Source organism: Jaculus jaculus, chromosome 5 (genome assembly GCF_020740685.1).
Source record: "Jaculus jaculus isolate mJacJac1 chromosome 5, mJacJac1.mat.Y.cur, whole genome shotgun sequence".
Taxonomy (NCBI): domain Eukaryota; kingdom Metazoa; phylum Chordata; class Mammalia; order Rodentia; family Dipodidae; genus Jaculus; species Jaculus jaculus.
Genome location: NC_059106.1, coordinates 40,823,784 through 40,839,623, shown reverse-complemented (window position 1 = coordinate 40,839,623; position 15,840 = coordinate 40,823,784). Strand labels below are relative to the sequence as shown.

At 49.1% G+C, this 15,840-nt stretch overlaps 1 protein-coding gene across 9 annotated transcripts in view; it reads left to right on the top strand.

Moving 5' to 3' along the window:
• The window catches only part of Nphp4 (nephrocystin 4), a 121,914-nt gene that overhangs the window by 17,534 nt on the left and 88,540 nt on the right, over positions 1-15,840 (top strand). For 8 of the 9 annotated variants that reach the window (XM_045150034.1, XM_045150033.1, XM_045150028.1 and 5 more), the window contains 4 exons: positions 3,582-3,754; positions 4,697-4,761; positions 8,383-8,538; positions 15,281-15,417. In XM_045150034.1, the coding sequence (XP_045005969.1) occupies positions 3,582-3,754; positions 4,697-4,761; positions 8,383-8,538; positions 15,281-15,417 (531 nt within the window). The remainder of the gene's footprint in view (positions 1-3,581; positions 3,755-4,696; positions 4,762-8,382; positions 8,539-15,280; positions 15,418-15,840) is intronic. The other variant, XM_045150035.1, reaches the window with a different exon arrangement.

Here is a 15,840-nt window from a genome sequence, read left to right as displayed (position 1 = left end):
TCTTCATATAAAGAGAGAGAAAGAGAGAAGGGGGGGAGGGAGGGAGGAAGGGAGGGAAAGAGAGGGAGGGAGGCAAGAGCTAGCTGGTTTTGAACATCTGGTAAGCTGAACTGATCACCTCAAGCTCAACCCCAGTGACACACCTTCTCCGGCAAACCTCCACCTCCCAAAGACTCCACCAGCTGGGGCTAAGCAGGAGGCTTAGTCACAAACATTTGAGGCTTTGGGGGATGTTTTACTTTCAGACCACTACAGCGGTTGAGCACCTGCTGTGTACCAGGCTGTGTTTAGGAGCTGGATTTTTGGGGACAGATAAATTTAGGTGTAATCTGTCCAGCCGGGGTGAAAGTTCACGTGTTCCTCTAGGTCACAGTCTCACCCCTGGCACTGCTGATGGTTAGGGCTGGGCATTCTCTATTCAGTGGTGAGCTGGTGTGGGCTTGTCCTGACACTGTGACACTTTCCCAAAAGGGGAAGGCTCCACTTGGGAACTTGAGCCTGTGCATGTCCTGAGGAAGAGTAGGACACAGTATTGGCCCAGCTTGGGGTGTTCAGTGTTGACAGCCAGAGGAAGGCTGAGTTGGCAGGTGGAGCTTGCGGATTATTTGCCCTCCTGAAGGTGTTGTGTTAAGGCTTATTTTAAGTGAGTTTTGTGCAAGGTGCTGGTTTAATTCTGCTCAGCTCTCTCCTGGCCTTGTGGACATGGGTCAGCAGGTGGCAGATTGACTGGCTGTCAGTTGGGGATGCTGGGCACAGACTTTTTGTAAAGACAGAGCTCATTTTCAATCCTGTCATTTTGGGTGAGAAATGGAAACCTGGCCCCTAGGCAAATGGTGTCTGTGTTTTTGAAGTTGAAGGCATTAGGACAGGAGCATTTAAATGATTTATTAATGTGTTTATCTCATCAGGGAGGAGACTTGTCCAATGCAGATGAGAGAGATGTGATGGAGGGGTGAACGAGAGCCATCTTTTCTGTCTCAAGTGGCCTTCTCTGCAGGGGATTTGATGGGCTTGCCTTTGACTTTTAATAATGCAATTTCTGTTGATGCATAGGATTTTCCTCTCAAAATGGATGGCATGGTTGTTAATTACTTTTCCCAAGACCGTTAGGCCTGCGTACAGGTGTCACTCAGCCGCGGGCTGTCTGGGATTTTGGCTGAGCCCTTTCACATGCTAGGACTAGGTGGCGTGGCAAGGCCCCTAGGGTCTAGGTGGTCCATGGGGATGTGCTTGGCTGGCATCACCAGGGGATTGGAGCTGAGCAGTGTGTTTGTGTTGACATTTGTGGGGTGCTTTTGCTTCCCCAACATCTCAGAGTTATTTCTGCCTGAGCAGTGTGTGCATTTTGTAGCTGCCTTTATAAAGCTTTTCCCACTTGAGCTTCTTCAAGGCTGGATTGTGTCTTCCAGGTTCCTTAGGACATTTTTAGCATGGCATTTGGAAAAGAGCATACACAGATCCTTATCAGCCTGTAGCAATGCTGATATGACTATCTGAACTTGAATTGCCCTTGGCTGGCTTCTGATGGAGGTGGGCTCTCTGATGCAGGATGCCCTCTTAGATTCTTAGCTGGGATTGGCTGATATGCACAATGGGAGAGCTCAGTTTTTGTTTTTGTTTCAAGGTCATTGTTTTTGGTGGTAAGGAAAGGAGAGGAAACAGCTGACATTTGTACTTTGGTCATCTCCCAGCAACTGGTCCCACTGCCTTCAGGTGGAGCGATTTCAAGGTGACTCCGAAGCTGGGAGATAATTGGTATTTCATATCAGAATTTAAATGTTTGTTTTACTGCTGAAAGACAAATCAGGCAGTGTTCATAAGCCCAGCGTGCACAGGTAGTACAGTAAAGGTGAACTGTAGCACGCTCAGCCACACATCGGGGTCTCTGCTAGTGCCCGTCTTAGAAACAGAAGCATAACTCTCTCTCAGTCCAACCACCTGTCAGCTGTAAGTGGTCATTATTTCATCATTTTGCAATAAAAGATAATAGAATAACGATTTATATTTTGTGGCTGATGTTTTAATGTGTCCCTCTGTTATCCCAGGCTGACAGTCTGTGATTACAGTGAAGTCTTTTTGGTGACACTGTGGTAATGATTCGTTAATAGGAGGATTACTCTGCTCCGCCCACCTCACTGTAGCACTGGTCTGTGCTCAGCTGGTGGCCCGACACTTAGCAGAGCTCCTGGGGGCAGGGCATCTGGAAAGCAGCCCAGCATCACTTGTGGGTACCATGGTCACTGAGGCCCCGTGGGTTAAGAAACCTAACCCGTAGCTCCATCTCTGTCTTCTGTGCCTGTGCTGTGATCAGCCTCAGCTAAAATCAAGTGCACTGCACTGACTGAAGCAGACAGCAGCAGCAGGAGAAAGAGCACCTTGTGGAGAGATGATTGCCTCATCCGCTTCTCCGTCAGCCGGATTCAGAGCACCCCTTCACATACTGGGGGTAGGATGGTTACACATCCTTTTAAGGCCAGTTCTAGCATTTTCTGTTTGGCCTAGGTCCTCAGAAAAATCTTTCAATGAAAAGATCTCATATTGGTGATGCATACCTATCGTTTAACACTTGGGAGGTGGAGGCAGGAGGATCAGGAGTTTAAGGTCAAACTCAGCTACATGGCAAGTTATTTCAAAGCCAGCTTAGGCTATATGAAGATACTGTCTCAAAAAAAAAAAAAAAGTAAAAGAAAAGAAATGATTTCAAGGTAATTTCTCTGTAAAAGGCACTGGGTTTTATTATTTATTTACTTATTTTAAACTTATTTGAGAGAGAGGGAGAGAGAGAGAGAGGGAGAGAAAGAGAGAGAATGAATGAATGAATGAATGAATGGGTGTGCTAGGGCCTCTACCCACTGCAAACAAACTCCAGACACACATGCCTCCTTGTGCATCTGGCTTACGTGGGTCCTGGGGAATCGAACCTGGGTCCTTAGGCTTCATAGGCAAGTGCCTTAACTGCTAAGCCATCCCTCCAGCCTGGCACTGGGTTTTAAACAGAGGTCATTACTTTGTGTATAAAGATATCTAAGGTTTTTTTTCTTGGTTTAAATATAATTAGTTCAGGCGGAACTTCATAAAACTTGCATGTCACAGTGTCACACAGGGTTAGTTAGTATACCAGGCTGTGGTAAAGTTTCTGTATTGTGTGGTGGTTGATGCTTTGACATCAGTGTTTGTGTGCTTTTCTTTTGTCTTGGGCTGATGTGACTGTGGTCCTGCCTGGTGTCACCCACCCCAGGGGGTCTGGGGCCTGCTGGCATTTGTGGAGGTGGAATGATAAGGGTCATAGTCCTGGGAACCAAGTTAGAGTGGCTGCTGTCCTGGATGTCAGCTCCTGGGACCTTGACTTCTTTTAATTCCAGGGGATGCTTTTTCAGGGTGCTATGCTCTCCCCTTGAACACAAAGTTGTTGTGGACTGCACAAGGGCACAAGTAGGGTCCCAGTGCTTGTGGTTTGTGTGCCCCTGACAAGGTTGGGTGGAGGGGAGCGCCTGCTCCTCTTGCTGTGCCTTTCCTATTGGCTGGGAACCTCTACCCCATAGTCACCTTGCTTCAGCCATCCTCTGTCTTCTGTCTTACAGCCCTTCTACTTTCACACGTCCTTGAACCACCCGAATATTGTGGCTGTGGTAGAAGTGGTCACTGAAGGCAGGAAGCGGGATGACACTCTCCAGATGCTGTCATGTGGGTTTGGAATTCTGCGGATCTTCAGCAATAAGCCAGAATCCCCCGAGTCTGCTTCTCAGGACAAACGGTACCAGCAGCTTTCCCCGCCCGGCTCTCCCGCTCTCCTCCTGAGGTTCTCTGCTGAGGACAGGAGAGAGCTGGGAGTTCGCCATCATAGATCTGTTTGTGATGGCATGCTCCAAGGAGTTTTTTAAAAAAATATTTTGGCTGAAGTGAGGGCTGGCTTTGAGCATGAGTGTAAAATTTGATGTAGTATGCACCTGGGCCAAAGCCCTGCCCTGTGCCCTGTGGGACTACAGCAAGTTACTCCATTTTGACCCCGAACTTCCTCATCTGTGCATCAGAAGCAGTAGTGTGCATCTTGAGGGTGAGCTGTGTGGTCCTCACACACGTACCAGGAAGCAGATGGTGGTTGAGTACCCACTATGCGCCAGGCTGTGTTTATGAGCTGGTCTTATGGAGACAGATAAGCTCTTGCATAATCTTCCTTGCCAAGGTGAGGGGTCCTATGTTCCTTCAGATCATGGTTCCTCAACCTTGGCACCACTGATGTTTAGAGTGACCCTTCTTTGGTCCGAGGGCCATCCTGTACCCTAGGCTTGCATGGCAGAATCCTTGGCCTCTACCCACCAGATGCCAGGAGTATTCCCTGCCCCGGGTCATCACTGTATGTCTCCCCAGACATTGCTAAATGTGAGAACCCTACTCCAGCCACATGGTCTGAATGTTGTCTTTCTTGGCACATTTCAGAGTTTGGCTGTTTCCCTTTCATGGTTTGCTCGCTGTTTGGTTCTTGGGCTCCTGGTCTGTGGGACATGTTTAGCATTATGTGGAGAGGGGGATAGAAAACCAATGCTCCCCTAAGCTGCTTCTCTTTTCTTCAGAGGACATGACTGGCAGCATTTAGAAAAATGTGGGGTTTGAAGTTCTCAAGTCCCATATTTCTGGCCTTTAGTGACTAAGTGCAGGATGTGGGTAGTTGACATGGTCCTCTGGTCCTGTTTTCCAGGTTGAGACTGTACCATGGCACGCCCAGAGCCCTTCTGCACCCGCTCCTTCAGGACCCTGTGGAACGTAAGAGACCAGCTTGGCCCTGGCAGCACTCCTTCAGCTTGTGACTTTCCTGAAAGTTCTTTACCTTCCCCTGAGCTGTCTATCTCTGTCAACCACCACCAACTAAGTAGTTATGTAATAGTTCTGGACACACGTCATAGGCTTGGCTTTTCGCATAATTTAAGGAACTGGAATGCATCAGCCCAGAAGGAGGCACTGCTTTCTGAAGGGAGCATGGGAGGATTGTGTCCTGTGGGAGCCACCTGGAATGGCCTCCCAACCTATGTATTAGCAGCATTGCCCCTCAGATGAAGCCGTCTCTGTCTGTCACTGCCCTCTCGCTGTCCGGTGAAACCGCTGGCTGTGAAGGCACTGGTCATCTACAGCACGTGAGGCATCCCATTTTTTGTGCCCATGTGATGCATGTTCTGTGGGAACATATGGCCCAGCATCAGGGTGGCCAAGGGGAACTAGTTGTGGATCGGCTGGAAGGAGTATGCACCCCTCTGCCGCGGCCTGCCTGGAGGGTGGGAGGAAAGGATCATCTTAGATACCCAGCATAATGCTGATCTTGCCTCAGTGCAGTGTGGACAGAGAGCAAGATAGGTAGGAAGTGTGTCTGCTTATTGTTTGTCCTTAGAGATGTGGCCTGGACTCCTTGATGGAACTGTGTGCATGTGCCCCATGGCTTGTGTTAAAACATCAGACAACCTAGGCTGTTCCTCCACTGACTTTGGTGAAAATCTTAATTTGGGGACTAATCAGTCAGAAACTTGATTTTATTTGTAAAGACTCCCTTTTAGGGATGGGGAAGATGGTTCAGTGGTTAAAGATGCTTGCTCTGCAGGCCTCTCAACCAGATATCGAATCCTTAGCACCCAGATAAAGCTGAACCCAAAGTCATGCACACATCTGATCCAACACTGAGAGGCAAGGAGAATCCTAAGCTTGCAGGCCAGCTAGTCTGGCCCTCCTGGCTGGTAAATAATCCTGTCTCAAGCAAAGTGGAGGGAGAGGGCCAACACCGTGAGGCTCTCCTCCCACCTCCACACCCACTTTACATGTGTGTCCTACCATATACACATGTGCCCCCAAAATTAAAAAAAAGGTTCATATTTAGGTTCTTGCTCAAATGAATTAGTTATTTGCCAAGATTGTCTCATGAAGTATCCTTAGAATCTGGGCCTCTTAAGTGAGGTACCTAGCCAGCAGGTATTTCCCTGGCCTTGGTTCTCAGGTGCTGTTGAGGAGCTCAGGAGGCTGTGTGATGGAGGGCAGGGGGAAGGCCTAGCTCTAGCTGGAGCTTGTTTCTGCCCTTGGCGTTTCCAGTAGGTGTAGTCGTGGTGATGGCTTCCCCACGGTTCAGTATGCAGAAGGGAGGGGGAGGTGGAAGAGGTTCTTCATTGGCTCACTTGCCTTCACAGGTAGCTTCTTTCTTGACAGCTCTGTGGGGGTTTTCCAGGCCCCTTCTCTTATGTGAGCAGACTACATACCCAGCATGGCCTCTTGCTTTTGTCCTTCCCACACACTTCCCACTCTGCTTTTCCCCTCAGTGCTCAGCTTGGGGAAGGCTGCTTATCAGCCCCTAGGAAGGGCTCTGTTCTTTGCATTGTGTAGCATTCTCTTGAATTACTATCCCATGATTGAATCTGTTTCCTACCTGGGGCCACACCCCCCAATGGTGAACACTTAGATGGCTCAGCAAAAGCCAAGGTTGAGTCAGGTTGCTGTGGACAGCTGTGCCATGCAAGGTATCCCCAATTCTGGGGTACACAACTGGCCAGTAGAATTGAGCCTTTGTCTTTTTGATGTATTTCTCGTGCTCACCATCTACAGAGGTTGTGCCAGTTTTCTCTCCCACCAGCTTTGTTGATCAAATGTCTTCTGGTGGCATTTTAAATGTTAAGTAAGCAGAATCTATGTTTAGAACTGTTAAATATTGAAAAATCAGTTTTCATTATTTCTTTTTCTAATGACTGTAGTGGTTCCTGACTGGCTCTTTTTTTTTAAAAATGAAGTCAGGCCAGGAGCAAAATGAATGGCCAGGACTTGAATACCCAGAACTGGTCTGAGTTGACTTGCCATACTCTGGAGGGCTGGGGTCCTTGCCTGTGGAGGACGTTAGACCCGAGTAGGACCCACCATTTGACACACATGTGGAGAGGACATGTGTGGCTCCCTCACCCTGGCCCACGTTCCAGATGTGCCTCTTCTGCATCCCAGCCCTGTCGCTGCCCTTACTCTTTCTCTAGGGTCTGCTCCTGCCCCTCTTCAGGAGGCCTGTCCTTTGTGTCTTTCTCCCTCTCCCTCAAGGCCTTCTTCTTGCATTTGCGGTCCTGTCTCAGAATGTTGTAGAAGGCTGTGTGTGTGTGTTTCTGGAGGACATGCATCTCTGGTTCTGACTCGTTGCTGCCTGTGCTGTCCCCTTTGCTGGGCTTGAGGCATGCAAGGCTACAGCTCAGGAAGGCAAAGCCTGCCACCTCCCTGTGAGGGCAGGAAGACTTCCCAGCTAGTTTTGTAGTGGGAGAGATTTAATTTTTTGGATTAAAAATTGTTGTTGTGAGGGCTGGAGAGATGGCTTAGCGGTTAAGCGCTTGCCTGTGAAGCCTAAGGACCCCGGTTCGAGGCTCGGTTCCCCAGGTCCCACATTAGCCAGATGCACGAGGGGGCGCACGCGTCTGGAGTTCGTTTGCAGAGGCTGGAAGCCCTGGCGCGCCCATTCTTTCTCTTTCCCTCTATCCGTCTTTCTCTCTGTGTCTGTCACTCTCAAATAAATAAATAATTAAAAAAAATTGTTGTTGTGCTGTGGGTGTGGTGGCACATGCCTATAATCCCAGCACTCAGGAATGAGGTAGGATGATTAACGTGAGTTTGAGGTCAGTGTGGACTACAGAATAAGTTCCAGGTCAGCTTGGACTAGAGTGAGACCCTGCCTCAAAAACAAACAAACAAACAAACAAACAAACAACAGCAACAAAAAAAAGAAAATAAAACAAATGTTATCATGGTGCTGGACACCATTGCATGTATGTCTCATCCTTGCTACTTGGAAGGCTCAGGCGGGAGAATTGTTTGAACCCAGGAGTTCAGGACCAGCCTGACCAACAAAGCAAAACTCTGTCTCAAAAAATAAACATACAGAGCTGGAGAGATAGCTTAGTGGTTAAGGTGCAAGTCTGTGAAGCCTAAGGACTCAGGTTCTATTCCCCAATACCCACGTAAGTCAGATGGACAAGGTGGCATATGCATCTGGAGTTGGAGTGCCCAACTCTCTCTCTATCTCTCTCAAATAAGTAAATAAATAAAAACATTTACAAAAACAAATACAAGCAACACCCAAAGAAACAAAATCTTGTTTCTGTAGTTTTAGCAGAGATTATTCAGTGGATTACTTTGTTTTTGTTTTCTGAGACAGGGTCTCAGTCCAGCTCACAATCCTCTTGCCTGCACTTCCCGCAGGCTGCAGTTCCTGGTGTAACCCCCACGCCCCACTTCACCGGGAGGCTGAACTCCTAGCGCACTTCCCCATGTTCATAGGACAAAACGCCCTCTAGGCTTGGTGTTCACTTGAGCTTTTGTGTCTGGACTGATTTGCCTGGAAATGCCCTTGGTGTCAGCTGCCACTTGCTGTTCTTCCTACAGAGAATAAGCACATGACCCCGATGGAGAACTGCAGCCTGCAGTACACGTTGAAGCCACACCCACCCTTGGAGCCTGCCTTCCACCTGCTCCCCCAGAACCTCCTGGTGTCAGGTCTGCAGCAGATCCCCGGCCTCCTTCCACCCCACGGGGAAACTGGTAAGTCCCTGAAAGTCTGGGTGTGTTCAGGGTCAAATCTCAGAGGACCTGGGCAGCTTTTGGTGGATGAATGTGTTGGACTGGCCATACATTCCTCTAGAGCTTAGTGGCATGGCCTGGTGATGGTGGTGGTTGTGGGGGAGGAGGTGACAGTGCTATCCATTGCTTTTAGTCCCTTCTTGAAGAATGTCACAGCTTTAAGTGTGTTCACCATCTTGGAAATGCTGCCATGGCCATCCAGAAAAACCACCATAACCAGATGTCACCCATACTGGGCCATCTCAGTGATGCCCTCATCCTTCCTGGACTGTGCGAAAATGTACATAACATAGACTTTATCATTTTAAGTAATGAATTGTTCTGGGCCTTTAAGCCTCTTCCCCTCATTGGGTCACCAACACCACCATTAATCTGTAGAACTTTCTCATGTCCTCAAGCTGAAACTCAAGAACTCTTGTGTCCTAACTCCCATTTTCCTCCTCCACTCACCTTGGCACCCTGTTCTCTTGTGTCTACAAGAAGTGGGACTACTCTAGGCCCTGGAGACGTGGGGTCCTGCTGTGCCACAGCGTGTCCCTCCAGCAGAATGGTTCTGGGTCCATCGTCAGGTAGCAGGGGTAGTTTCCTTTCTTTTTCAGGCTGAACAGTATCTTGCTCTGTGGAGAGGCCCTGCTTTGTTCATCCATTCATCTGTTGGTGAACAGTTTGCCGGCTGCTGTCTTTGGTTTCTGGGGTCAGTGTGGCTGTGGAACTAGTGTGTAGAGGCCTGATGATTTTTTTCCCCTTTTATTCCTTTTTTTTGTTCTATTTCTTTGAGGTAGGGCCTTGCTCTAGCCTAGGCTGACCTGGAATTCACTGCCCTCAGGCTGGCCTGGAACTTATAGTGATCCTCCTACTTCTGCCTTCCCGGTACTGGGATTAAAGGCATGCACCACCATGCTTGGCTCTTGATGATTTTTGGAAACTGAAGTTTTTGTGAAGGGCTGACAGGGGATCTGTCTTGATGCGATGTTAGAAGTTGACTCCCCAGGCCAGGATGGGCTTGTGGAAAAATTAGAGATTTGAAAAGGATTAGAAAAGGTAGCAGCTCAGCTCCAGGGTGGGTGTGCTTTTTTGCGGTCATGTCCCTGTGAGCGGTGGATGGCCTGGTCTGTGTGGCTGCAGATCTGTTACTGTGTGAGTTAGCAGGGTCTTAGGTGGGTCTGTGAAGGTTGCTGCCAGTGAAGTCATTGGTTTTGCTGTTGCTGATTGTTTTCAGCATCTCTGAGATGGTATGAGGGGTGAGAAATGAGAAGTTAACTGTGAGCAAGAACAAACCAAGGCCTCAGGCTTGGCTCTGCCATGGGTTCCTGAGCTTTGAATGTCCCCACAGTTCCCTGTAGGGCATCTCACTGTCCTCTATAAGCAGCTCTGACCTCCCAAAAGGGAGATGAGACAAAGAAGGCCTGTGTCAGATTTTCTTCCCTGTGACAAAATGCCTGAGAAAAACAAAAGAGGGAGGATTGATTCTGCCTCATGGTTGCAGCAGTCTCTGGTTGGTTGGTGCCATTGCTTTGAAGCCTGGGCTGGGGCGGAGCATTGCGTGGAAGGGCGTGGTGGAGCGGAGCAGCTCACCTCATAATAGCCAGGAGGAGAGAGTCGAGGGCAAGCCTCTGCTGATGTGCACCCTCCTCCTCCTCTTCCTTTTGTCATGTCCAGGACCCCACCCTTATGGAATGAGTAGTGATGCCTACATTTGGAGTGGGACTTCCCCATCAGTTGCTTCTCTTCTCTGGAAACACCCTCAAGTACACCTGCAAGTGCACTTCACTAACTCCCTAGACCTCCCTTTCTCAATTTAAACACGTTGACAGTCAACATACGATCATAGCTGGGCATTATGGCTCATGTTTACAGTCCCATCCCTAGGGTGACTGAGGCAGGAGGGTGCCATGAGTGAGCCCTTGTCTTGAAAAATCAAGACAAGAAAAAATTATCCTTTACAGTGCCTGATCAGTACTTGAGTGCAGAGGATGTGGGAACCTGCACTGACTCTGAGCCCTGGGCTGTGTCCCAGCCCCCTGGCCTGGGCCTATTCTGTTAGGAACGACCTTCAGAGTATCTGCTACATATCACCCTTGCTATAATGATACTGAGGATATAGATGGATGTCAGCATAATGGTCAGCTACATCAGCCTGCATGACCTGGAAGTCTCTGGCCTGAGGTGCATCTGTTCCCCAAGTGCCAGTGGATTGCACATTGTAATAGGTACCTGCAGGACCCCTGGACTGGCTTCTTCTCATGAATGGAGGTGCACTGTGGGCTTGCTGCTGTCATTACTGGGATGGTGAAGGAGAAGCTTGGCCCTGATACTCCTAGACAGGTCTGCTTTCTTCTCAGTGAAGCTGTAGAGGAAAGGGGCCGTGTGGTGCAAAGAGACATCCAGGTTAAGGAAGCAGAGGGTGCAGGTCTCCACTCTTCAGCCTGAGGTTTGTGTTCTCAGGAGAGGCCCGAGTCCACTCACTGCCTGCTTCTCTCCGGGGGCAGAAGCCATCTGGGCACTTGTGATGATTTATATTGCTCTTCAATTTGACCGGAACTGGAGTCAGCTGTGAGGGATTATGTAGATTAGACTGGGATTATCTTGAGTAGGTTAATTAAAATGGGAAGACCCACCTTAACTGTGGGCTGCACCATTCCATGGCTGGGGTCCTGGACTGAATAAGAAGGAGAGGGCTGGCTGAGCAGCAGCAGTCACCTCTCTGCTTCCTCACTGTGCACTGAATATGAGCAGCTGTCTCAAGCTCTTGCCACGATGCCTTCCCTGCCCTGATGGATTGTGACCTGGAACTGTCAGCTGAAATAAACCTGATTTTTTAAAATTTTTTTTGAGGCAAGCCCAACAGACTGGCCTTTTTTTCTAATGTGAGAGAGTGAGAGCGAGTGAGTGTGTGTATGTGAGAGAGAGAGAGAGGAGAGAATTGGAGTGTCAGGGCCTCTAGTCACTATAACCAAACTCCAGACATGTGCGCCACCTTGTGTGCATGTGCAACCTTGTGCACTTTCGTCACCTTGTGTGTCTGGCATATGTGGGATCTGAAGAGTCCAACATGTCCTTAGGCTTCATAGGCAAGTACCTTAACCACTAAGCCATCTCTCCAGCCCTTAACTTGATTTTGTGAGGTATTTTGTTCTAGCAATGAGAAGCTGACTGACACAGCATTGGATGCATGCAAGGGTGTCCACAAAATTGCAAAAACAAATGACAGCTTATGCTACCGTTGCCTAAAATTTAATGAGCTCTGGCAGGCAGGGAGCGCTGACTCTGCACATGTGCTTCCGAGGGGGGATGGAAGGAGCCCTTGCCCACTCCTCTGGTGACTGTTAGCTCAGCTTGTGTCTTGTGTGCTGGATGATGGATTGGAAATGTGTCTCACATACTCTCAAACATTGAGGCTGTGAGCTGACAGTTGTCTTGGCTGTGAGCTCTGGGCCTTTGTGTCTCTCCCTTGAATGGGGTCTGGGGTTGGTGTTGATTTGCAGCTGGGAAGGGCCAGTCAGGGCTGGGTCTTTCTTGGTGGTAGTGTTGACTTCACTGGTTTGCAAGGGTTCAATTTTATTTTGATGCTACATTGGTCGTTGGCTAGGCATACATTTGATTAATTAACACCATGAAGGAAGAAGAAATGAATGGAAATTTCTGCTGAGGTCATTGTCAAGTCACCCATGGCTATAATTCACAGCAGAGTGGCTGCATGTGGTATAATGCGACAGCCAGGTTGTGATCTGGCTCCCACTCACTCCCCATCCCATTCCCCACATTGACTCACATCCTTGAGTGAGGATGCTTATTCATCAAAGTCAGCCTAGAGCCTGCTTTCGAGAACTGGAACTTAGGTCCCAGTGGACAGTCAAGACCTGGATTGGTGGAGTCCTGAGCGAGGCCTTCTGTGAGGTCCTCAGGAAGGGCCCAGCCCAATTTTCAAGGTACTCTTGGCTCTGGAGAAAGAGGAGGGTCTTAGCTCTAAGGACTCCACTTATCCAGAAGCCCACATTCCCCAAGGCCAGTGGAGATGGATGGAATTCTGGGCCACACCTCCCTTCCAGGTTGGTGGATAGTGATCTGTGCACTGGTAGAGTGCTGGGGAATGCTTTGGGGGTACTGCTTGCTTTTGGTTTGTGCTTGCTGCTCTTTGGTGTTTGCTAGCTGGTGCTGGATTTTCTCTCTACTAGTATTAGAATGGGAGCCAGCTTCTTCCGCCATTGATGGAACTTCCTATGGATCTGTAAGCTTGAAATAAATCTCTTCCTCTGGTAAAGCTGTGTTTGGTTGGATGTTCATCCCAACAATGTTGCAGCTGTCTACTACAAGTTGGCTGCTACTTAGTAGGAGTTCTGTTTATATCCTCTGGATCACAGTGACATAGAAGGGCAGGGTTCAGGACTTTGCATTTATATACAGTCAGACAAGCTGCCAGGTGAGGCCTCTACACCTGAAGGCCAGGCTCCTCCAACAGCCAAGGATTTGTTCCCTTGGCTCTTCCCAGACTGGGTGGACACTGCCCCCCCCCCCCAATCTGGGAATCTGTCATCAAGGGCTCCATAGTAGTGTGGTGAAGTTGGGCTCCCCACCAGCAGTGTGACTCTGACAGTGTTGGTATAGCTTGGACTTGGTCTTCCACATGCCCCCTTTATAGAATGCAAATACTTTTATTAATTATGAAATTAATCATTTTTCAGTAAATCCAGGAAAGACTAAAAGTTCTCATTCCCCAGAGAAAGTCATTGATAATCATTTGTTTTATATTGTTATATGCCTTTTATTAGCTCATTTATGTGTTGATTCATTCAGGAAACCGTTAGTGAGTAAGCAGGTGCCATGCTTGATGCTGACCATGTGGCATCAGGTTCATAGGAGATACTTGATAGATCTTTCTGGAATGAACTCAGGTAAGGGTGGACCTCAAGGGCAACCAGTCAGAGATGGACTCTCATTCCCACCAAGTCATTCCAAAAGGAGCTGTTGTTTTGGGTCCTGTGTCCTACTGCCAGATGAAATCTGTCCCCTGGAGGCCGTGCTGGCAGGAACTCCTTGGGTGTCTCAGGGTGTTTTCAAGTGCTTTGCAAAGGATGTCTATGCAGGGGGTTCTTGCCTGTTAAGGGTTTTCTGGCAGTCTCTGTTTTTCTGCTGTGCATTAGGGGTGTCTCAGAATAAAGCATGTCCCAGTGTGGTGGGGTGTTTCCAGGGGAGTAGTGCTGACATGAGGAATTGCATTCCAGTCAGAGACCAGTGGAATAAAGCAGGCCCCGTTGCAGAGTGTGAGGCCAGGACAAGAGCCCGAGAGCCTGGAGGTCCACTCTGCACAGAGGGGGCTCTCATGTCCACTGCTGCTGTTGGTCGGTGGAGTGGCCACTGAGTGGATGATGGTTTTGGATGGTAAAACCACACTTAGTGAGCCACGGAAGAGGTGGCTGACTTGTAGTGAGCGCTATCCTCCTTGCTGTGGTGAGCTTGTGACAGTCCAAACACCTCCAAGCCTTTGCCATTCATCTTCCATCTCCCTCACTGGGACAGTGCAGGGCCTGCTATAGGGCCGTGTGGGAGAAGTGAGGTACACTGGCTCCCGATACTGAACATGGCTTTAAATTCAGCTGAAAGTCATTTCTCCTTCCATAGTCCTCCTGGAGTCTGCTCTTTTTTCAGTTTGAGTCCTTCCGACACAGGGAGAGAAGACTCCGCCCTGCTCATCTTTTTCTGTCATCTTGGCCTTGTGAAGGCCATGGGACAGCCAAGTAACCAAGCCAGGCTTGAGACCCTGGCACTTTGCTCCAGAGCCAACAGTGTCATTAGATGTGGTCGAATGGAGATGCTCAAACTTGCCCTGTCCTCCCTAGGCCTCCAGGATCTAGAAGGCTCTATCCACTGTCTCTGTGACTCCTCAGTCTAGTTTTCCTGGGGGAACCTGACCTTTCCTGCCCTGCATAGGATTGCCTATATTTTATTCTCTGTACAGACTAGGGTCAGGTAATGTGGTAATGGAGCCTGGGCCTCCGTGTGGACCTTGCCAGTACTCTGGCTTTCCAGGGACTGTGCTTCTTCCTCTGAGTGGTTGTCCTGTGCAGTTAGGCACATGGCACTAAGGTAGCCCATCCCAAAGGAATTGGCCTTTGCCTACTGTTAGCTTAGTTTGTTCTTTACGCACTAAAAATTGAAGAAGACCTTGTACCAAAATATGTAAATAATCACAAGATGTAGGAAGAGGTGGAGGTAGAAGCAGAAGATTAAAGTGGTGCAAATGAAGGGCAGATTCCATGGGGTCATGGGAAATGGTTGGCTTTTACTTCACCTCTCTGGAGCCCTGGGAAAGGACTTCCCAGCCAGCCTGGTTCCTGCCCTCGGCTGAGGGTTGCACACCTCTTTGTGTACACTGAGCCATGCTCTCCCGCCTTGTCCTCAGATCGCTCCAGGGGAGCATCTGACCAGGGCAAGAGGGTTTTCTTGTGATGTCCTCTTGGTCTGCTTCCTCCTGTAGCTGTAGTGTGCATGCAGATATCCTTCCAGCAAATGGCTCATGGCAGATGACAAATTGGCATGTGGGCTCAGCTCCCCCTGCCCTGCGGTGGTTCTGGTACACTGTCTGAGCAGCATGGTGCTGCTCTCTTGCTTGCAGGGCCCATCTCTGTGCCTGAGGCTGATGGGGTGCAGTGTGAGACTGACGCCTGCTCTTCCCAGGATGATGTGAGCCCTCTTCCCATTCCAGACGATATCCTGCGGAAGCCTCGCTTTCAGAAGCCCACCACGTGGTACTTGGATGACCTCTTCTTCAACTTGTACCCCTCCCTGGAGAAGTTTGAGGAGGAGCTTCTGGAACTGCTCATCAGCGACCACTTCCGGGAGGTATCATCTGAGGGCCCACTCTGTACTCTGTGGAGGTGTCACCCGAAGACTGGAGGTGCAGCTGGCAGGCAGGGCTGGAATCACTGCGAGCATCTGTTGCTGCTGCATGTGGGCAGTGCATCCTAGGAGATGGGGTCCTGTCATTTCTTCTCCTTGTGGATTGTCAAATAAATTGGGCCTTAGAAGACCCATTTTCCCCAGACCATCTAACATTCTTTAGCCAATGCAGAGGTGCTGATAGTGCGAGACCCTAATTGATGTTAATTTTGACAGATCTTGAAACAATCCTCATTTAAATGCAAATCGTGTCACCACATGAGTATAGGGAAACATATAAAATACCAATCTACCAGACCTTTTGAGCCCAGGTGGCTCATTTCAGGAAGTGGCCACTAATGTCTCTCATGTGACACTCAAAGATCT